The sequence below is a fragment of the Natrix helvetica genome (assembly GCF_964273705.1).
Source record: "Natrix helvetica genome assembly, chromosome: 5".
In the NCBI taxonomy this organism is placed as follows: Eukaryota; Metazoa; Chordata; class Lepidosauria; order Squamata; family Natricidae; genus Natrix; species Natrix helvetica.
The window spans coordinates 153,268,535-153,290,420 of record NC_138551.1 but is presented as its reverse complement, the minus strand read 5'-3'; the positions used below and the strand labels follow the sequence as shown (position 1 = coordinate 153,290,420).

General features: G+C 48.4%; 2 protein-coding genes across 3 annotated transcripts in view; one reads left to right on the top strand and one right to left on the bottom strand.

Annotated features, from left to right (window-relative positions):
* Positions 1–8,915: 8,915 nt before the first annotated feature.
* Positions 8,916–11,922, bottom strand: LOC309393467 (transcription factor HES-2-like). 2 transcript variants are annotated; one of them, XM_081955740.1, is made up of 4 exons: positions 11,835–11,922; positions 11,640–11,735; positions 10,830–10,923; positions 8,916–10,346 (listed from the first exon to the last, which is right to left on the bottom strand). In XM_081955740.1, the coding sequence occupies exons 1-4, from the start codon at positions 11,877–11,879 to the stop codon at positions 10,057–10,059; spliced, it is 525 nt and encodes a 174-aa protein (XP_081811866.1). In that variant the 5' UTR covers positions 11,880–11,922; the 3' UTR covers positions 8,916–10,056. The 2 variants fall into 2 exon arrangements, with proteins under 2 accessions (XP_081811866.1, XP_081811867.1); XM_081955741.1 differs by having other exon boundaries at positions 8,916–10,340.
* Positions 11,923–15,282: 3,360 nt separating this feature from the next.
* Positions 15,283–21,886, top strand: part of ESPN (espin) — a 40,569-nt gene continuing 33,965 nt past the window's right edge. Inside the window, exons 1-2 of the mRNA XM_081954935.1 lie at positions 15,283–15,606; positions 18,538–18,731. Of these exons, the coding sequence (XP_081811061.1) occupies positions 15,292–15,606; positions 18,538–18,731 (509 nt within the window). The 5' untranslated portion in view covers positions 15,283–15,291. The remainder of the gene's footprint in view (positions 15,607–18,537; positions 18,732–21,886) is intronic.

Below are 21,886 nucleotides of genomic sequence, written 5' to 3'. Positions count from 1 at the left end.
TGCGGGTGATATTTCCTTTGATTGAAGCTTATGAGCCAAGATTTCTGCCCTTTATCTCTCATCTCTCCTGTCTGTCTGTCTAACTTCTCTCTCCCTCTCCCTCCCTCCCTCCCTCCCTCCCTCCCTCCCTCTCTCTCTCTCTCTCTCTCTCTCTCTCTCATTCTAATATCTATCAAATTTCTACCATCTATCTATCTATCTATCATCTATCTATCTATCATCTATCTATCTATCTATCTATCTATCTATCCTATCTATCTCCATCAGTCCATCTGTATTCCTCTGTGTATTATCATCTATCTATCCCTTTGTATCATCTGTATCTATTACCTATATCATATCAAATTATCTATATCATCTATCTATCTATCTATCTATCTATCTATCATCTATCTATCTATCTATCTATCTATCTATATCTATCATCTATCATTTAATTATTCGAGGAGAAAGTTAGGCTGACCCAGGGCCCGTCCGTGGCCTTGAGTGGCCTTGCTGAACCCCAAATGAAGTCACTTGATCCCAGCTGAGGTTTCCCCTTTAGATGCAGGGGGGGGGGCTTTTCAGCAGCTTTTGTTTTTCTACTTTATTCCCCCCCCCCCACCTCTCCTTCCGCAATGAGGTTGAGGATTCCTTTGGGAATCTGATAATCTTCCCTGGTTGAAGGATGAGTGTCCATGAACTACTGTCAGCTGGGGGGGGGAAGAGGGGGGTATGAGGAAGCAGCACTTTCTACCCGGCACCCCAAGCTTCCCCCCCTCAAGGGTTTGCAAAAGGAGACCCCAGGGAAATGTCCATGGGAAGACCAAGTTGGAGGAATTCACACTTGTCAATCAGGCAAGGACGCACAATTCCTCCCCGGGTCCTGAGAGAAACTAGGGGTGGTTTTCCCCAAAAATTGTGACCTGGTTCTCCTCCTGCTGCCCCGGGGGCTTTCCTCTACCCCCCCCCCCAGCCCCCACCCCCTCCACCCAGGCAAGGCCACAGCCCTGCGCCTGCCCCGCCGTTGCCAATTCCCACGTCTCGCGTCTTTGGCAAAGCCGAGCCCTGGGGATTGCCACACTGCCCCGAGACGGGTGGGGAAGCCGGAGGAAGCCTGGGTGACTCACGGCACCCGCTGGACTGCAGCCAGATCGAAACTGGGAGCCGTCCCTTGCCCGCGGGGCTCGGGAGCCGTTCTCGGGCTGCAGGGCGCATACCTCCTCCCGCCTCCGGTGGGGAGCAGCTGGCACCCAGGGAGCCACCGGGTGGGGTGGGGTGGGGAGCCTGGGATGGGCAGTGGAGGGGGGAAACACAGTGGTTTCCCCCCTCCTGTGTTGGAAGTTGGGGCGCTTTGTTTTTCTTGTTTTGTAGTGTTTCCAAATCTCTTGCATTTCAGTTTCTCGTTTCAGTTCTCTCCTTTCATCTCTCCCGCTTCCTCCCATTCTTTTTTACGTTCCTTCGTTCTGCCTCCCTTCTTCTATCCCTCTTTTCCTTCCTTCTTATTTCATTCCTATCCCCCTTCCCTCCTCCCTCCCTTCTTCTGTCCCTCTTTTCCTTCCTTTCTTCTCTCCTTCCTTCCTTTCTTCTTTCCTTCCTTTCTTCTTTTTTCCTCCCCCTTTTTCCTTCCTTCTTCCCTCTCTCTCCTTCTTTCAACCTTTTCTTTCTTCCTCTCTTTTTTCTTTTTCTTTCTTTCTTTCAAGCCTTCCTCCCTTCCTCTCTCCCATCTATCCTTCCTCCCTTCATTTTTTAATCCTCTTTCTTCTCTCCTTTTCCCTTCCTTCCTTCCTCTCTTCCTCCCTCCTCCTTCTTCCTATTCTCCCTCCCTCCCTTCCCCTCTCCCATGCATCCTTCCTTTCATTTTTTCTTCCTTCTCTTCCTTCTTTCCTTTTCCCTTCTTTCCTCCCTTCCTTCTATCCTCTTTCCATTTTCTCTTCTTTTTTTGTTTCCTTCCATTCTTTCTTCCTCCCTCCCTCCTCTCCTTTTCTTTCATCTCTTCTTCCTTCCTCTTCTCAAATTTAAACTCCAACCTTTGTCGCTTTTAATTCCCCCTTCGTGCCAAAACCCACAAGAGATTCATTCGGTATTTCTTCCCCCCTCGTCCAATCCATCCTTCCGTTTGCAGTTTCTCCATCTTTTTTCCCCTGGCAACACCAGCCCTGTGTGCTTCCCTTCACAAACTAACTGTGCTTTGTGCACACTTTGGCCCAACACGCTTCCAAGAACTGGCGAAACCCCTTCAAACCAGCCTGAAAATATTCATTCTGGAGTCTCCAGTTAAAAAAAAAAACAGAAATGGAAACTCCCCAAAGGAGCAAAATCAACATCTCTGCTTTTTTCTGGCAGGGATTTTTTTTTTTTTTTTTTGGCTCATTTCAGAGAGCAGATTAAGAGAAGGACAAAAATGTGTAAAAATAGATATATAGATATATATAAAGGTATACATGTATGTATGGATAAAAAGAGTATAATGGAGCCTTAGCGATGTGGAAATGTTGCAAAGGTGATACTTGTGTTTTTTTTAAAAAAGGAAAAAAAAGTTTAATAAAAACATTTCAAAGAAAGACAGAAAGGACAATAAAGGTAAGCCCCTCCAAACATGATTGCAGAAAACGGGGGGGGGGCTCCTCCACACCTGGAATGCTCTACTCGACTCCGTTGTTACATCCCCAAACCCCCAAAACTTTAACCTTAGACTGCCTACAGTCGACCTCACGCCGTTCCTTTAAAAAAAAAAGTTTTATTTTTCTTTCTCATATATACATTCACGAATACACATTCTCACAAGTACTATTCATATTGATATGTTCTCTTTTAACATTGATCACAATTCATTTAAAATTTTAAAGACGTAATCGGGGTCTCTTTCGTGCCACTCCATGCATCCATCTTATTTTACTACTACCCTACTCCTTCCTTCTTTCTTCCCAACCTCCCTTCTTCTTTCCTCCTCTCCTTTATCTTTTCTCCTTCCCCTCCCTCTCCCCCACTCCTCCTCTCTTCTTCCTCTCCCTACCCTCCCTCTCTCCTACTCTTACTAGCCCTCCCTCACTTCCTCTCCTTTCCCCTTTCTTCTTTTCCTCTCCTTCCTCCCTCCTTCCGTTGTTGTGTTTACTTATTTTCTTCTTCACCCTGATGGATTTTGGGGAGGGGGCCTCACCCCCATTCCTCAGAGGTCTGTAAAGGGTTCGTGCAAAAGCCCACCAGTGTTACTTCCGTCCCTCTCCTGCTGTCCCCATTTATCTGCATTGACTTCCTTTGTACGTGTTTCTGTTCATACTTCTGCCTGTTACCTTGTACATGTTTCACAAACAAAATAAAATATATAAATAAAATATAAAATAAAATATAAAATAAAATATAAAATAAAGTAAAATAAAATAAAATAAAGTAAAATAAATAAAATAAATAAAATAAAATAAATAAAATAAAATAAAGTAAAATAAATAAAATAAATAAAATAAATAAAATAAAGTAAAATAAATAAAATAAATAAAATAAATAAAATAAATAAAATAAATAAAATAAATAAAATAAATAAAATAAATAAATAAAATAAAATAAATAAATAAAATAAATAAAATAAATAAAATAATAAATAAAATAAATAAAATAATAAATAAAATAAATAAAATAAATAATAAAATAAATATAATAATAAACAAAATAATAAACAAATTAAAAATGCAGGCGGGGGCGAGTGCCAATCCCCCCCCCCCCAATTTTAGTTCTCATTTGCAACTCAGGGACTCGCAAAATAACAACCACAACAAAACAACAACCAGGGAAACTGTGCAAACGATTCCTTGCCCCCTTTTCCTGGGTAAATCCCTTTTTCCAAGCGGGACGCCCGAAGCCTTGGACGGAAGCCCCATAACTCTCTCCCAGGAAGGCCGAGCACATTCTTTGCCTGGGGCCACCCCACGGAGGCCTCCGCCCAGCCCCTCGCAGGGCCAAAAGGGCCTTTTTTCCCACGCTTTTCGGGCAGGAGCGCACGGCCGACGGGTGCCAGGTGCCCCAGGGGCATGGAGGCCTCGCCCGGTCTCTGTAACCACTCAGCGAAACTGCTTATTCACCCCGCCGCAAGCCATGTGGGTGGCTGAGCTGAGCACGGGGTGGAACAAGTCCAGGCGGCTGGCTTCCCTTGCGCTGTTGCGGCCGAGGTACGTGACTCGGTTTCCCCGAGGTCAGGGAAAAAAGCAAAACCACAAAGGAGATGCTACCATGTTGGCTTGATTGATCTGGGAACACAAGAAATGTTCTCGAAGGGACCTCGGAGGTCTTCTAGCCCCACCACCCCCTTGCTCAGAGTTGGGGGTTGGCCTAGATGACCTCCAGGACCCCACTCTGAAGGATCCTGCCTTCTTCTACCTTGGGCAAAGCTAAGTTTCTAGCCCTCGTGGTTTCCCAAGAGACACAGAGATAAGAGTTTCTAGAAAGTTGGCATTAGACAGCTATGATTAAACCACCATTAAACCATGGCTTGCTTCTTGGGGTAACTTGCCCCTCTGCAAAGCAACCAAGATTTGTGTCTTGGTTTAGCAGCTCTGCAAAGTGCAGGTAGTTCTCGACTTACAACCGTTCATTTAGTGGCCATTTGAAGTGACAACACCACAAAAAGTGATTTGGGACTTAAGTGACTTAAAACTAACTTTAAAACGTTTTCTTTGAAACTGAAAAGAAACTTTAAAAACTTTTTTAAAACTTTTTTAAAACTTTAAAAGTAACTAAAAACTTTTTAAAAATTTCTTTAAAACTTCTTTTAAAACTTTTTAAAAAACCTTTTAAAACTTTTAAACTTTACCAAAAAAAAATCCCACAGGCTGAAAGGAGAAACTCGCCACCGCCTGACAAAAAGGCTCAGGTATTTTCCTCCAGTGAAGAAAGAAGAAGGCGTCATCCGGAGGCCAACCGAGATTCTTCTCCCTGCCCTGAGGGGGTATCTAAGCGAAGGCACCTTGCCCTTGGCAGGCGGGCAGGTTCTCAGCAGCAGCTGGAGAGAAATTCCTGCCGTCTGCCTTGCCAGCTAGATCAGATAAGGGGCCTCAGCCGGGAGTGGAAAGCCCGATTTTCATTGGAAAGTTACATGGACAGAAAGTCTCAAAGTCCCCCTCTGTCTCCCCCCCCCCACCTCGCCTTCACAGCCCAAGAAACTTGGGAGGGTCCCTTCAGAGACCATCTGTATTTTCTTTTTCTTTCTTTCTTTCTTTCTTTCTTTCTTTCTTTCTTTCTTTCTTTCTTTCTTTCATCACCTATCTTCTACATATCCTTTTTCCTATATATCTATATTATATCTATCTATCCATCTATCTATCTATCCTCTATTTATCCATCCACCCATTTCTCTCTCTCTCTTTCTCCTTCTCTGTGTCTGCCTCTCTGTCTGCCTGTATCATATATCTATCCATCCATCATCTGTCTGTCTATCTATCTATGTATCTATCTATCATCTATTTATCTATCCATCCATTCTCTCTCTTTATCTATCTATCTATTATATCCGTCTAGCGTTCTGTCTGTATCTATCTGTCTGTCTTTCTATCCATCCATCCATCCATCCATCATCTGTCTATCTTTTTATCTATATCATTATCTATCTGCTTGTCATATCTATCTATCCATCCATCCCTTATCCACCTGTCTGTCTGTCCCTCCATCCAACCATCCTATCTATCAATCATCTATCTATTCTATCTGTCTGTCTTTCTGTCTGCATCATCCATCTATCTATCTATCTATCTATCTATCTATCTATCTATCTATCTATCTATCTATCTATCTATCTATCTCTTTGTCTGTCTGTCTGTCTATCTATCTATCTATCTATCTATCTATCTATCTATCTATCTATCTATCTATCTATCTATCCACCCATCACCTGTCTATCTTTCTATCTAGCTCATTATCTATCTGCTTGTCATATCTATCCATCCATCCATCCCTTATCCCTCTGTCTTCTGTCTGTCCCTCCCTCCCTCCCTCCATCCTATATATATCAATCATCTATCTATTCTATCCATCTGTCTTTCTGTCTGCATCATCTATCTATCTCTTTGTCTGTCTATCTATCTATCTATCCATCCATCACCTGTCTATCTTTCTATCTAGATCATTATCTATCTGCTTGTCATATCTATCTATCCATTCATCCATCCATCCATTATCCATCTGTCTGCCTGTCTGTTTATCTGTCTTTCTGTCTATCCATCCATCCTTCCAATCCAATCTATCAATCATCTGTCTGTCTGTTTCTCTGTCTGTCTGTCTGTCTGTCTGTCTGTCTATCTATCTATCTATCTATCTATCTATCTATCTATCTATCTATCTATCTATCTGTCATCTATCTCCATCCATCCATCCACCCACCCACCCACCCACCCACCCACCCTCCCTCCCTCCCTCCCTCCCTCCCTCCCTCCCTCCTTCCTTCCTTCCTTCCTTCCGTCCTCTCTTTCTCTCCTCCCATCCTGTCATTCTCTCTCTATCTCTGGATCCCGATCTACAACGCCAGAGTCTCCTCTGGCCTCCAAACCCAGACGTGGCAAATTCCACAAAATCACAGATTGCCGCAGCCGAAGGGGCTTTTGCTGGAATCCCTGCCGAGTATCGCTGCTTCAGCCCAGACCCTTCGGGGCGGGGGGGGGGGGGTGAGAGCTGCTTTTTAACTTTTAATTTTCTAATCCTTTTCAACAGGTTCGGCTCCCTCCCGGCTGCCTTTCTGGATTTGGGAAATAGGTCGGCGTCAGCCCAGGGTTTCCAGCTAGTAATTAAACAATTGCAACTCTCTTTCCCGGCGCTCGATCGGGCGACAAATTTGCATGGGGGGGGGGGGAGGAAATATTTGCCGCGTGTTTAAATCTCACCTGTCATTTGGCTGCAGTCATCCCTCGGTGTCCCAATTAGGAGGAACCGGATTTGCAGCTCCTAATTGGACGTCTGAAACCTTCCCTTGGCTCTGGCTTCACCAGGTTTTCTCAGTGGCATTTAAAATGAGCTGGGTCAGCCCCAAAAATTCACCCGTGAAACTTGCCGGCTGCGACGCAACCCAAGGAGACGGTTGTTTAAATCCCCCCCCCCCAAAAAAATCAGATTTGAGCCCCAGATGCCAAGGGTTCGAATGGAATCTGAGGGTGGGAAGGATGCACCAATTTGTTTTATGTTTATTTAATACTGGTAGTCCTCAACGTGTGACCATAATTTTAATCGTGACCACAGGAATGCAGCAACAGTTGTAAGTGTGAAAAGCAGTCCTAAGTCTGTTGCTTCAGAGCTGTTGTCATTTCAAGTCACTAAGTGAGCTGTTATAAGTCGAGGACTCTCTGTGATTCCTTAAGAACTTCTCAGAGTAGCCCAGGTGTGCTGTTCAACAGAGACAGAGAGAGAGGGAGAGAAAGAGAGGGGGGGAAGAAAGACAGAAGGAGGCAGAGAAAGATACAAAAAGAAAAAGAGACAGACAGACAGAAAAAAGAGAGATAGAAAGAGACAGAGAGAAAGAGAGGCAGAGAAAGAGATAGAAGGGGAAAGTAAAAGAATGAGAAAAAGAAAAACAGAAGGAAAGAGAAAAAGAGAGGCAGAGAAAGACAGAGACAGAAAGAGAAAAAAGATAAAGAGACAAAAAGAAAAAAGACAGAGAAAAAGAGAAAGACAGAGAAAGAAATAGAGAAAGGGAAAGACAGAAAGGCAGAGAAAGAGACAGAGGGAGAAAGCAAAATAAAGAGAAAAAGAAAAAGAGAGAAGGAAAGAGAAAAAGGGAAAAACAGAGAGAGGGGGGGAGAAAGAAAAAGAGAGGCAGAGAAAGACAGATCCAGAAAGAGAAAGAAAAAAAGATAAAAAGAGACAGAAAAAAGACGAAAAGAGAAAAAAAAGAAAGAGAAAGAGAGAGAGAGAGAGAAAGAAAGATAGAACAAGAGAGACAGAAAGAGAAAGACAGAAAGAGACAGAGAGTCCGAAAAGAGAGAAATGGAATGAGGGAAAGAGAAAGAAAGAGAGAAAGAGGTGCGGTTCTTCGCCTGAGGCAGTTAATTACCTGTCTGCTTTTGAAACCTCCCAAGTGAGCCATCAAAAAGCAATTACAGGTTGTTTCTAGAAAGAAGTGACAGCACACGGAATGCACAAGGAAGGCGGCGTCCGAAAATTCACAGAGCGCCTGCAGAACTGCCCGACACATGCTTGATAAATGGCTGACAGAAGTCCCGATGGCAGGGAAGGTGTGGAGGGGGAAATAGGCTGGGGTTTTTGGGTTAAATGTCTGTGTTTTTCCAAACTCTCTTTTCTCTGTCTTTCTCTTTTTATCCTTCTTTTTCTTTCTCCTTCTATCACTCTCTTTCTCCATCTCTTTCTTTTTGTCTTTTTCTCATTCTCTCTCTCTCCTCTCTCTCTGTCTTCCTCTTTTTCCATCCCTTCGCTTCTACTTTCCCTCTTTTTAAAAAAAAATATGTGTCAAATTTATCTGTGCCTTCAATTTTCAATAAACGTTTCCTTAAGTCTTGTCTGCTTCCCCCACTTCAGCGAGAAATCTCTGGATTAATTCAGTTCAACTCTGATTTTGTGGCTTAAATAAAACAAAGTAGAAAAACCAACACAGAGCAGAATTCTTTAGGCCTTTCATTTATCTTTCAATTACCAATTTCGTTGTATTTAAGTACAATAACAATAAAGATTATACTTATCTTGAACACTTCCTCCCACCCACCCCATCCCGAAAAAAACCCCTATTAAAACATGAAATCTGGGTAAATTCCAGCTGATTTGTCTCTTCTTCTCAACTTTTCAAAGTTTTTTCCCCCCCTAAAGAATAAATCTGGGTGGTTCATCAAAGCTTTTTGTGCAACGGGAATAAATGACACATGAAATGACACAATCGGAAGTTTTTAAAAAACCCATTCAAAACTCATTTTTAGATGTCCGAAAACGAACCAATATTTTTAAGCGTAACATTCTCAGCAACATGTCCATCTTCTGGCTGAAAAATCAGATTAAAAGCAGTAAACAATTGACACGGGTTTGAAAATCAATTCAGACATTTTTATTGGCTATCAAAATGTACTCATATATTATTTATATATATACAGAATTAAAGTGCTGTTCAGTCTTTTTGGCAAGTACCAATAGTTGTGCAAAGGTACACACCAGGGAGAACAAGGCAGGGCAATCCCCAAATTACGACCACTGCTGGGGACCAGAATTTAAATTACTAAGCCATGCTGCCGTTAAGGGAGTCCCACATGATTTTATGACCTTTTCGCCATTGGTTCTTAAGCGAATCGCTGTTGTTATTAAGTGAATCACACGGTCGTTAAGCAAATCCAGCTGTGCTTGTGGGAAGCCGTTTGGGAAGATCGCTGGTTGACAAGGGCCTGTGATTTGATCACCTGACTGTGGGGATGTGGCAAATGGTCATACATGTGAGGACTGGTTGTCAGTCACTCTTCTCAGTCACTTTGGTCACCAAAGGAGAACAGTTGCAAGTCGAGGACTTTCTATAATGCAGCACCCGGAGGGGGGGGGTTACTGGCCTGTGGCCCTTTTGTGTAATAACCACAAAGGAGGTTATGAGGTTGAGGTTAGAGAGAGAGAGAGAGAGAGAAAGAAAGTGAGAGAAAGAGAAAAAAGAGATGGAAAGAGAAAGGAGAGAAAGAGACAAAGAAAGAAAAAGAGTGAGAGAAAGAGAAAAAAGAGAGATGGAAAGAGAAAGAACAGGAGAGAAAGAGACAAAGAGAAAGGAAGAAAGAAAAGTGAGAGAAAGAGGAGAAAGAGAGAGTGATAGAGAAAGCGAGAAAAAGAAAGAAAAAGATGGTTTAAATTAAACAAAACACCAGATTTCCATGTGGAATATAGTTAACCCTAAGAACTGACCCACAAGTTTTTGCTTTTTAAAAAAAAAAGGGGGGGGGGAAATCGAGCGCACTTAAAAGAGTCAAAAATATAGAAGCGTCTTAAGGCCGAACAGGCACTCCTGCAGAGACACATCAAACCACCTTCCACACTCCTGGCGCATACACATCTTTTTTCCGGGGCAGAGAGGGGGATTATAAAAAAAAGTCCCAAACTGGGCAGGGTGAAGATTCCCCCCCCCCTTTACCAGGGTCTCCACAGGAGGGGAGGCTGGGCGGGCGGGGAACACCCCCAAAAGTCCTCCTGGTCCCTTTGGCCAGCGGGGCCCAGGGGCGCCTCCACCCGCTGCGTTGGGGCCAAGTCCTCTGCCGAGTGTGTGCAGTTGCGGTGCCAATCGCAGTCCTTGAACGTCTGCTGGAGGCGGGCCAAGAGCTGGTTGCAAGCCTCCGGGCTCAACAGGTTGTACTTCGGGATCAGCGTCGCAAAGTGGGACAGGCAGGTGTGGTACCCTTCGCAGTAGCTATCCACTGATCCTACGGGAAGCAAAAACTCAAATTATTCCCCGATTCGGGCAGTTCTGGACTTAAAACAATTCGTTTAGTGACCCTTGGAAGTCACGACGGCAATGACAAGAGTGACTCGGGGCCGTTGTTAAGTGAATCCCTGCAGTTCTTAAATGAGTCCCACGGCTGTTTAGTGAGTCCAGTTTCCCCCCTTGATTTTTCTTGTTGAAAGATCGCAAAACACGATCGCCTGATCTTGGGACACTCAACCGTCATAAGTCCATGCCAGTTGGCAAGCCTCTGAATTTTGATCACATGACCACGGGGATGCCACAGTCGGTCGTAAGTGTGAAAAATGGTCCTTAAGTCACTTTCTTCACAAAACGAATGTAACTCAAGGATGGCTTGTACACCATCTGAGGTTTAGGGATCGCGCTGCTAAAAATGTCAATTTTCAAACCTTTGTTCTGTCAACACAAGGACACACAACGGTGCAACCCTTGTCAGACTCACCCGGAAGTGTGCCGCAAGACGTCGGCAGGTCCCTGAGGAACTGAACAGTCATCTCCAAAATATCGGCTTTCTCCAGTTTTGAATAGCAGGAATTCTGGAGGGGAACGGAGAAAATCATTTGGTTGTTGTTGAGATGCGGGAAAAAAGGCAAGATTACACACCCCGCAAGTATGTTGCCAAGAAGTCCCTGCAGAGAAGGGAAGGCCCAGGGACTCGGCACAAGTCCTACGACCACAATGGAGCCCAACAATTCTGTCGCTGAGTGAGACAAGGGGTTAAGTGGATTTTGCTCCATTTTAAGACCTCTCTTGCCACAGCTGTTAAGTGAGTCCCTGCAGAGGGGTCCATGGTGCTCTCTGAGCGTGTGGTGTTTTTTTCTTGCAGACGTTTCATGACCCAATTAGGGAACATCATCAGTGCTAGAATGGAGGGAGGGTTGCTCTCAGTTGATATGCAGCTCCTTCTAGCACTGATGATGTTCCCTAGTTGGGTCATGAAACATCTGTAAGAAAACAAACAAGCTCAGAGAGCACCAAGGGCCCCACAGTCCTCCTCCACTCCGCAACCCCCCTTCCCTTCTATGTTCCCTAGTTGGGTCGCAAAACGTCTGCGTGAACTCCCCCCCAAGCTCAGAGACACTCCCCATTTCAACCCTCTGCAAATATTCTCCTTCATTGGTCATCTTAGTAGAGTCAAGGGCTCTCCCCTCTCTCCCGATCCCGGGGTGGGTGGGAAAGGGCCCCACAATCTTTTCCCGCCAGCCAGGGGGCCCTGGGGGGGCTGGCGTGGGGAGGGGGCTTCGCCACTCACGTCTTTGCCCACCAGGGGAAGGATGAGCGTCTTGAGCTGCCCAAGGCTGCAGTTGATGCGCGCTCGGCGGCGCTTCTCCATCAGGGGCTTCAGGCTCTGCGGGAGGAGAGAGAGAGGAGAGGAGGGGTCAGTCCCACGGGCCCGGTCAGGGGAAGGGGCGAGGGACGCGGCTGGGTCTCCCCCGCTCCGCCTCACCTTCCGCAGCTCCGAAGCCTCCCCTGTTTTCCTTCCCGGACTCATCCCGCCTGTAACGCGCGCGGCAGAAGCAGCCCGACGGCGCGGCGGCAGAAGCAACTGCTGGCTCTGCCCCACCCGACGGGGGCCTTTTATGCCCTCCTGGCCCCGCCCACTTGGAACGCCGGGGCCGCCCCGCCCCTTCAGGGCCAGCGCCGCCTGGCCCGCGGAACTCGCCGCCACTTTGCCAAGCAGGGCTGGCTGGCTGCCTGGCCCTGGGTGGCCCCGGAGGGTGCCGGTTGTTGGCTGCCAGCTGAATGCCGGGCCCGATCGGTTGGTCAGGTTGGGGGTGGGGGTGGCCACAGGGTGGTCTTTCCCCTTCAAGGGGTGGGCGGGGCGAGGAAATGGAAGAGAAAACGGACGTAATACCGAGGAAGAGGGAAGGGGGGGGAAATGGGAAGAAAGAGATGGAAAGAGAGGCACGTAGAAGAAGAAAAGAAAACAGAAGAAAAAGGGGGGAGGGGAGGGGGAGTGGAAGGAAAAGGGAGGGAGGGAAAGGAAAGGAAAGGAGGAAGAGAGAAGAGAAAGGGAAGGGAAGGAAGATAAAAGGGAAAGGGAAGGAAGATAAAAAGGGAAGGGAAAGGGAAGGAAGGAAAGGAAGATAGAAGAAGGGGAGGGAAGGAAAGGAAAGGGGGAAAGAAAAGGAAAGGAAGGGAAGGGGGAAAGGAAAAGATAAAGGGGAGGGAAAGGAAAGGAAAGAAAAGGAAAGAAAAGGAAAGGGAGAAAAAAGATATACAAACAAGTAATTCTGATCTTCTCTACAGCCGTTATAAATAACCAAGCTTTCCTGGTAGACAGACAGACAGACCCCCAAACTCCCCCTACCCGAAGCTGGCATGTTGGCAGAGTGAAACCCCCCTCCTGCCCCCAACATTTCAGCTTGAGATGCTGCTTTGGCTCTCGGGGGGGGGGGCATTAATGCCACCCACCCCCAAACAGGCTTCCCCCCCCCCCAGCGGCTTAGGGCGGACCTCCAGCTGTCTCAGCCGCGCGTCTTCAGCACCCTGGAGAGCGGCCGGGAAAGGCGCCACGCGGCGGGGCGGACGCCCCCAAGCACTCCTCCTTTCTCCCCCTCCCCGCCCCCAAATAAATCCGTTGTGTATGTTGTTGACAAGTTGTAGCGGGTGCCACAACGGCCCACCCAGCTGCCACGAAACAAGCGGGACCAAAAAAAATCACAATTTCCCTCCCAAAGCAGACTCGCTGTGGATAGAGACCGTCTGCCTGTCCCTTAAATCAACCCAAGAATTATGGCCTTAATCTATGTACTAAGGGTGTCCAAACTTGGAAACTTTAAGACTTGTGGACTTCAACTCCCAGAATTCCCCAAGTCCACAAGTCTTAAAGTTCCCAAGTTTGGACACCCCTGTACTAAGGGAATGAATAAAAAATTCAGAAGAATCGACCTGGGATGGGAGACCACATGGAAAGCCCAGGAAGAACTAGACAAGCCGGGGGTATGGGGGGGAAGGCTGATCATCAGCGGCACACCTGGTCTGCTGACTCTGGGCCAGCTCTGGGTTCAAATGCAAGAGCTGAAGAGCAAAACACCCAAGGTGGGCACAAAGTCTTCGCTCCCCCCCTCCCACAATTGAGCTGTCAGTGTGGTCTGGAGGCTGAGCATCTTCTCCCCGGGGGGGGTGGCTTTTGAGGGAGGGTCTTTTGTGCTGTAGAGACCCTTTGGTTCACCTCGGACCTAAGGAGGGATTTCCCGACAGTAAGAAAAATTAATCGGTTGCCTCCAGAGGTTTTGGGCGCTCCATCTAGAAGACTGGACAGCCGTTTGTCCGAGATGGTCTAGGCAGGCTCTCCTGTTTGAGCAGGGGGTTGGACTAGAAGACCTCCGAGGTCCCTTCCAGCCTTGCGATTCCATGAATTGCGGCTGGAACCGTTTCGGTATAGATGACTGCTAACTTGGGCATTCTTAAGAGAATGGGCATACATATTTCACTGTTCTTCAGGTTTATTTTCTAGGCCTTGCCTGATTTTTGCAAATCCCCTCCCTTAACTCTTATTAGTGCCCACCCACTCAACCTAAAAGGGAGGAGGCGTGTCTCTTAAAAACTTTTGAATTGCAAAAATAACGGAAGGAGCAGAATTTATAATGAGCCAGGCGGCTTTTAATGGGTGGTCTTTAGCGCCATCTTGTGGTCCAAAGAAAGTATTGAAGCTTCCCTTAACAGATCCCTTTACTGGATCTTCTGCAGATCGGAAAAAAATAATCCTTTCCTTCCTTGCCCCAAAAGAGAGAAAGGAAAACGAGAGGGGGCGTTTCATTCTGGATCTTGTTTTGGGGGAGACCCCGCTCCGATTGCGCTTTCTCAAACTTGGGCGACTTTGAGAAGGGTGGACTTCAACTCCCAGAATTCCCCCCGAGGACCAGTTGCAAGGAAGTTTTAAGCCCAGGGGACAGTTTATATTATATGAGATAAAATTAATAAACGAATAATAAGATAAAATAAAAGAATGAAGTGAAAGGAAAGGAAATAAAGTATAAAATACATAAAATAAAAATAAAAATGAATTAAATAATTACATTACGTTAAATTAAATTAAATTAAATTTAGTTTCACTTCGTGTCCAATTTTGCAAACTGGGGTTTGTGTCCCCTCCCTGGATCGGTAAGAGATTGGGGAGGGGCAGCATCACAACTTCCCAGGACCCTTTTAACTAAGCCAGGATTAAACCATGTTGCCTTATTATTCTTGCAACAGTCTGTTGCCCCCCCCCCCTTTTTTTTTTCTTGACTGTGGCTCCTATTTCTCCCTCCTCTTTACTGCCAAGAAGATTCCGGGAGTTGAAGTCCATGCATGTTCACTGGAGAATTCTGGGACTTGTAGTCCTTGCGTGTTGGCTGGGGAATTCTGGGAGTGGAAGTCCACCCATTTTAAAGTAAACCAGCTTTGCGTGGGGGGGGGGGGGAGAAACGCTGCCCAAAAGGCACAACATTTGCCTCCTTCCCGCTAGGAGTCCCTTTTCCCCTCCCGCTCCAACCCTGCCCTGCATCTCCGCTTGGTCCCCTTTCTCTCCCTCCTCCCCTCCTCCCCCCAAAGCAGCTCCATCCCCTCCTGCAAGACCACTTGCAAGGAAGGTGGGCGCCCCCTGCCAAAAACGGGACGCCTCGGAACCAGCCTTTTTTCGGTCCATCCGCTGCTGGCGAAGCGATGCACTCTCTGCATGCTCAGAGGTCGGGCGGCCCAGGCGCTGAAGGACAGCTCCCGGAGCTTGCTCTAGTCGGAGCAGGCATACAGGAGGAGGGAGAGGCCGGGGGTGGGAGAACCCCCCCTCCCAAGACCAAGGAGGGGCGTGGCCTCCCTCTAGGGGGAGGGCCCCGAGCCCCCGCTGCTCCCCCTCCCTCCCTCCCTCCCTCCCTCCGGCCGAAGCTCCCGCAGAGCTGGCCGGGCGCCAGGCGAGCGCTATGGCCGGGGAGCGAGCACTGCTAGCGGCTCGCCAGGGCGATCTGGAGGCGCTGAAGGCGCTGCTGCCCCCGGGAGCCGACCGGGGGGTCCCGCTGCTGCCCCCCGCCATCCCCCGGGACCCCCTGGGCGCCTCGCCCGTCCACCACGCCGCCCGCGCCGGGAAGCTGCGCTGCTTGCGCTACCTGGTGGAGGATGCCGCGCTGGGCGCGCAGGGGCGGGCGCGCAACGGGGCCACCCCGGCCCACGACGCCGCCGCCACCGGACACCTGGCCTGCCTGCAGTGGCTGCTCGGGCCCGGCGGCTGCCGCGTCCAGGTGAGCCTCTGAGCATGGGCAGAGGGCGGGCGGGGAGGCAGGATCGCGGAGGGGGGATCGCTGCGCGGGCAATTCAGTCAAGAGGCGAAATGGGAGGGAGGCTCTCTCTCTTGCTCCCCCGCTCTGTCCACCCGCCTTGCGTGGGGTGGCTGCCCGGTCAGAGTCCGGGTTAGCCTCTGAGCACGTACAGAGGGCGGGGAGCGAAGCGAAGGGGCAGGATCGCGGGGGGATTCCCGCGCGGCCGCTTCAGATTGTTGGAGACCCCAAGAGACGAGAGGGGGGGGGGCTTTCTCCACCTGCGGGGGCCCGCGATGGCTGCTGGCTTCGGTTCAGGTGAGCCTCTGAGGTCGTGCAAAGGGCAGGAAAGGAGGCGAAGGGTGAGGATCGCGGGCGCTTGAGACGGTTGGGGACCCCAAGAGGGTGAGTGGGGGGGTGTCTTTTCCTCCTGTGCCCTGCCTGCAGTGGCTGCCCCACTCGGGTCCAGGTGAGCCTCTGAGCACGTGCAGAGGGCAGGCAGGGAGGCGGGGCAAGAGCGGGGTCGCGTCTACTTCAGCCCCCATAGCGGGACCCTGGGGAGTTTCTTCTCCCACTCGTCCCCCAGGCCGGGAAAGGGGGATTCTCCCTCCCGCTGGGCTTGCACGAAGGTTGGCGAAAAAGGAAACCTCCCCCCCCCCCCCCTGTTGGATTCACACAACCTCTCAACCCCGACTCTGCTCGCAAGCGGCATGGCTGAGGTCCCGGTGGGACGTTTGCCGGGGGAAGGAGCCGCGCCACGGTGTCACGGGTCGCCCCATTCCCAAGACACGGGGGAGACCCCGGCCCAGATTCTCACAACACTTTGACCCACTTTGTGACTTAACTAACATGTGGGAATCAGTTCAACCTTCAGGCACTGGAGTGAAAAGAAGAGTGAAGAAGCCAGAGGGAATATTTTTCACCCTCTCCCCCAAAATGTAGCATATTGTAGAAGGTAAGGGGACCTTAAGAGGTCATGTAGTCCAGCCCCCTCCGCTGGGCCATTAGTAGTCCAGCTTGGGGTGAAACCTAGCCGTGGTTTCCGCGTGGTGCCAGCCTAACTTTTTAGCCTGCAGCCTCTCTGAGCATGTGCAGAGTGGGAGTTGCCTGAGCTAAGACAGCAAACCTGATATTTTGAAGGTTTTTGTTTTTTTAATCTGAAGCGTTTTTGTGCCATTCATTGCTTGTCGGAAACGGGACAAAATAGGTGAAATGAATTGGATTTGCCCAATTCTTCAGCAAACCATCTTTAAGCCAGATCCTGGCTTAATGCAGTGCCCGAAATCCAGTTATCCCTTCAGGTTTTCCAACCTGTTTTTGTGTAGTTTTCCAGTCTTTTATTTTATTATTTTACGTTTATTAATTTGTTTTATTTTTAATTTAATTTAATTTTACTTTATTTTTTTAACAAAAAAATAACAGAAGAGTTGGAAGGAACCTGGGAAATCTTCAGCTCCGACCCTTTGCTCAATTTTATTTTAAAAGTTTAGTTTAGGTTTAGTTTAGTTTAGTTTAATTTAGTTTAGTTTAGTTGTTTCCTCTGACTTCCATGAGTTTTGCCTTCCAAATTTCAGAAAACAACAACCCAAAAGAATGAATTAGTTAAAAACTCCCTTGTAAGTCATTCCCTACGTCTAACAAGCTTGTTTTGATGGCTTCCATTCACACAACCTTTTAACACTCAATTAAAGCGAGGTTGGGTGGTTGGTGTGTAAGTTGGTGGGGACAACCCAGCTTTGTGGGACCTGCAAAATTGTGTAAAGCTGCTTGCTGCGAACACTCGCTTCTTGTTAACCTGGGTTTAGCCCGTTGTGTGAATGCAACCTTCCAACAGATAGACCAGCAATCGTAAAAAATATGAACGGCCCCTTGTAAATAGCATGAAAGGATAAACATTTAAGTGGTTCTCATCTTATGACCACACTAGTTCTGTTGCTAAGTGAGGCCTTTAAGTGAGTTTGGCCCCATTTTGCGACCTTTCGTTCCACCGTTGTTAAATGAATCATTGCGGTTGTTAAATGAATCCCACGCTTGTTCAATGAATCTGCCCGTTGACTTTGCTCGTCAGAAGGTGGCAAATGGGGACGGGATACCACAACCGTCGTAAATACGAGTCTGTTGCCAAGCGTCCGAATTTTGATCATGTGACCACGGGGGAGACTGCCACAGTTGTAAGTGCAAAAAACGGTCCCGAATCTTTTTTCTTTCTTTTTTGTCGCAGTGCTGTAACTTCCAACAGACACTAAGTGAATATGGTTGTAAGTCATTCCATGGCTGTTTTGGGTGTCAAGGGTAGCCTAAGCTTTGCTAAATCTCTTTGCCTTGCTTCCTTCCTTCTTCCTTCTTTCCTTCCTCTAATTTCCCTCCCTCCCTCCTTGTTCTTCTTCCTTCCTTCCCCCTTCCTTCTATCCTCTAATCTTCCTTCCTCCCTCCCTCCTTCTCCTTCCTTCCTTCTATCCTCTAATCTCCTTCTCCTTCATCCCTTCCTCCTTCCTTCCTTTCCTTTTCTCATTCATCCCTCTGTCCTTTCCTCTCTCTTTCCTTTCCTTCCTCCTTTCCTACCTTCCCTCCCTTCCTCCTTCCTTCTAGCCTCTAATCTTCCTCCCTCCATCCTCCTCCTTCATCCCTCCCTTTCCTTTCCTCATTCATCCCTCTGTCCTTTTCTCTCTCTTTCCTTCCCTTCCTTCCTCCTCTTTCACATTCACCCCTCTTTCCTCTCTTCCTTCCCTCCCTCCCTCCCTCCCTTCCCTTTTCTCATCCATCCCTCTGTCCTTCTTTCCCCTCTCCTTCCTTTCCTTCCTTCCTCCCTTCCTCCTCTCTCCTTCCTTCTTTCCTTTCCTTTCCTTGTCGTGCATGGCCCACGTTTTGCTAAATTGCCTCGGAATTGTGACGGTCTCGCCATGTCCGTTCTTGCAGGACACAGACCATTCGGGGGCCACCGTCCTGCACCTGGCAGCCCGTTTCGGCCACCCTGACCTCATCGACTGGCTCCTGCGCTTCGGGGGCGGAGACCCTCTGGGGCCCACCGAGACAGGGGCGCTGCCCGTCCATTACGCGGCCACCAAAGGGGATTTCCCTTCCCTGCAGCTGGTCCTCGCACACTGCCCCAGGTAAGGGACCGCCTCGCTGGGTCGGCGTTACTTTCCCAGTGCAGAGTTGACCGAGTTGTGTCTGTTTCTAACAACGGTTGTTAAGAAGTGAAGCGTCTCAGGTAGTCCTGGAGTTACGACCGCCACGGAACCCCAGATTTCCTTACACTAAGCGAGGCGGAGGTCGTGCCATTTGCTGCAGTTCTTAAATCAGTCACTCGGTCGCTAAGTGAATCCAGCTTCCCCCTTGAAGGTGGCCAAAGTGGATCGCGTTGCGACCGTCATAAATACAAGTCGGTTGCCAAGCGTCTGACTTTTGATCACTGGGATGCCGCGATGGTCGTAAGTGTGAAACACGGTCATAAGTCACTTTTTTTCTTGGCTGTTGTAACTTCCAACAGTCACCAAACAAACTTTTGCAAATCCAGGATTATCTGCATTTGTTTCGTTTTGTTTCTTATTTTATTTTATTATTTTATTTCAGATTTCGTTTTATTTTATCCCTCTGTGATCCGTGATTCTTTTTGCCTCGGCGTCGGTGGGTTTCCTAACACTGGGGAGGGGGGCTTTTCCCCAATCTCTCGGGGAGTTGAAAAATCTTTTGGCCTGCAGTCAAACCAGGAATACGGCTGTTAAATGAATCAGCTTTGCGGGTCAGAAGGTCGCAAAAGGGGGGAATCACGTGATTTCAACCGTCATAAGTACATGCCAGTTGCCAAGCCTCTGAATTTTGGTCATGTGACCATGGGGATTTTGCTTCAGCAGGGGGTATAATTCTGTGGTTCTGAGACAGAGGGATAAGATACATGATGAACGGAAGGAGGGATGGATGAAGAAAGGAAGATTAGAAAAAGGAAGGAAGGAGGGAGGGAAGGTAGGAAGATTAGAGGAAGGAAGGAAGGAAGGAGAAAGGGAGAGAGAGAAAGAAGGAGGGAGAGAGGGAGGGAAGGAAGATTAGAGGAAGGAAGGAAGCAGGAAGGAAGGAGAAAGAGAGGGAAGGAGGAAGGGAGAAAGGAAGGAAGGAGAAAGGGAGGGAGGGAAAGAAGAAAGGAGGGAGGGAGGGAGGGAAAAGGGGCATTAAAGGAGGGAAAGTGGGAGGAAGGAAAGGAAGGAAGGAGAAAGGAAGATTAGATGAAGGAAGGAGAAAGAGAAGGAAGATTAGAGGAAGGAAGGAAGGAAGGAAGAGTAGAAGAAGAAAGGGAGGAGAAAGAGAGGGAAGGAAGGAAGGAAAGAAGAGCTTTCCTCCAGAAGTTGTGATTAGCTCCATCACTGGAGGTTTTTAAGAAGAGACTGGGCAGACACTTGTCCAGAATGGTCTGGGGTCTCCTGCTTGAACAGGGGGTTGGCATAGATGACCTCCAAGGTCCCTTCCAGCTCTGTGATTCTGGATTCTGTCTGACGCAGTCAATGTGTGAAGTTGTCACAATGGACATGTTGGGGTCCCCCGGGGGGAAGAAAATGCATCTCCAGATCCCGCCGTGCGAAAGAGAGTTAGGCTAACCCTGATGCCTTTTTGTGCAAAGAAAGCTAGCTTAGGTCAGGTGCTTTGCAAACCACGGCTAAGGGCTGGCCAAGCGAGGCCTTACCCCCAGCCCCAAGGACTGGCCCCGTGCCTCAGTGCCCCCACTGCAGAAAGCCACGTCCGTTGGGGTCCCGCTGCAGCCGGGCAGAGGATGTCACACAATCCTGGCCTGCTTTTGCCACCATCCTGGTTTGTCCGTGGTCTCTAGAATGGCCTCTCCTTGCTTCAGCTTGTTTTTGGCCTCTCTGACAGCTTTACGGCAGGAGAGGGAGGGAGGGAGGGAGGGGCGCGTGGGCTTCGGAGTCCCGATGGAAATATAGCCCATGGGGCTTTGCAAAGAGCTGATAACACAGCAGCCTTTGTGTGTCTGCTGGGTTGTGCAAAGGGATTGTGTGTCAGGCAGGGGCGGGAAGGCTCTTCGGATGGGGAGACCTGCCAAAATTTGGGTGGGCAGAGGAGGGAGGGGGGAGGGCAGTTGGGGAGGGGGGAGCAGATTGATGACGCTTCTCCCTGGGAGGGGAAGGAGAAACCTGAGTGACTGTTTTCCTCTGTGTGTGTGTGTGTGTGTGTGTGTGTGTGTGTGTGTGGCCTCTGGTCACCTTGGGAGGGTGTGTAAGCTGTCCTGTGGTTGGCTTTAGAGACACACAACTTCCCTCCTTTCCTTTTCTCATCCCTCCCTCCGTCCTTTCCGCTCTCCTTCCTTCCTTCCCTCCCTCCCTCCCTCTTCTTTCCCATCCATCCCTCTTTCCTTCTCTTTCCTTTCTCATCCATCCCTCTTTTCTATATTTCTCCATCTCTTTCCTTCCTAACCTCCTCCCTCCCCTTTTCTTTCTCATCCATTCCTCTTTCCTTTTTATCCTCTCTCCCCTTCCTTCCTTCCTCTTTCTGATCCATCCCTCTTTTTTACTTTTCCCTATCTCTCCTTCCCCTTTTCCTTCCTTCGCTCCCTCCCTTCTTTCTCTTTCTCATCCATCCTTCTTTTCTACTTCTCCCTATCTCTCCTTCCTTCTTTCCTTCCTAACCCCCTTCCTCCCCTTTTCTTTCTCATCCATTCCTCTTTCCTTTTTATCCTCTCTCCCCTTCCTTCCTCTTTCTGATCCATCCCTCTTTTTTACTTTTCCCTATCTCTCCTTCCCCTTTTCCTTCCTTCGCTCCCTCCCTTCTTTCTCTTTCTCATCCATCCTTCTTTTCTACTTCTCCCTATCTCTCCTTCCTTCTTTCCTTCCTAACCTCCTTCCTCCCCTTTTCTTTCCCATCCATTCCTCTTTCCTTTTTATCCTCTCTCCCCTCCCTCCCTCTCTTCCTTCCCTCCTTCCTTCCACTACCTCTTTTTCCTTCTTTCTCTCTGTCTCCTTCCTTGCCTCCATTCTGATACACGTGTGTGTGTGTGTGTGTGTGTGTGTGTGTGTGTGTGTATCCAAAGAGGGAGAATTCCTTTGCAACCCTTTTCCAGACCTTTGAAAGAATCCGATTCAATGCACCCTCAACTCAAAGCAGAACGCAAGCCGTGGAAGGCACCTGAGAGGTCATCTATCCCAACCCCCCCCTCTGCCCAGGAAAAAAAGATCCCCCCCTCCCCGTAGCTTTTCCAGCCAAAACCCACCCAGCCTCTGCTGAATATTTTGCTTAAAATTAAACTCCAGCCAGAGGGAGC

Bases quoted from the DNA above. Each gene is read 5' to 3' on its own strand.
- LOC309393467 (XM_081955740.1), bottom strand. From the start codon at position 11,879: ATGAGTCCGGGAAGGAAAACAGGGGAGGCTTCGGAGCTGCGGAAG. The intron at 11,736-11,834 runs GTGAGGCGGAGC...CTCCTCCCGCAG, and splicing joins AGGCTTCGGAGCTGCGGAAG to AGCCTGAAGCCCCTGATGGA. The intron at 10,347-10,829 runs GTGAGTCTGACA...TGCTTCCCGTAG, and splicing joins GTCTTGCGGCACACTTCCGG to GATCAGTGGATAGCTACTGC.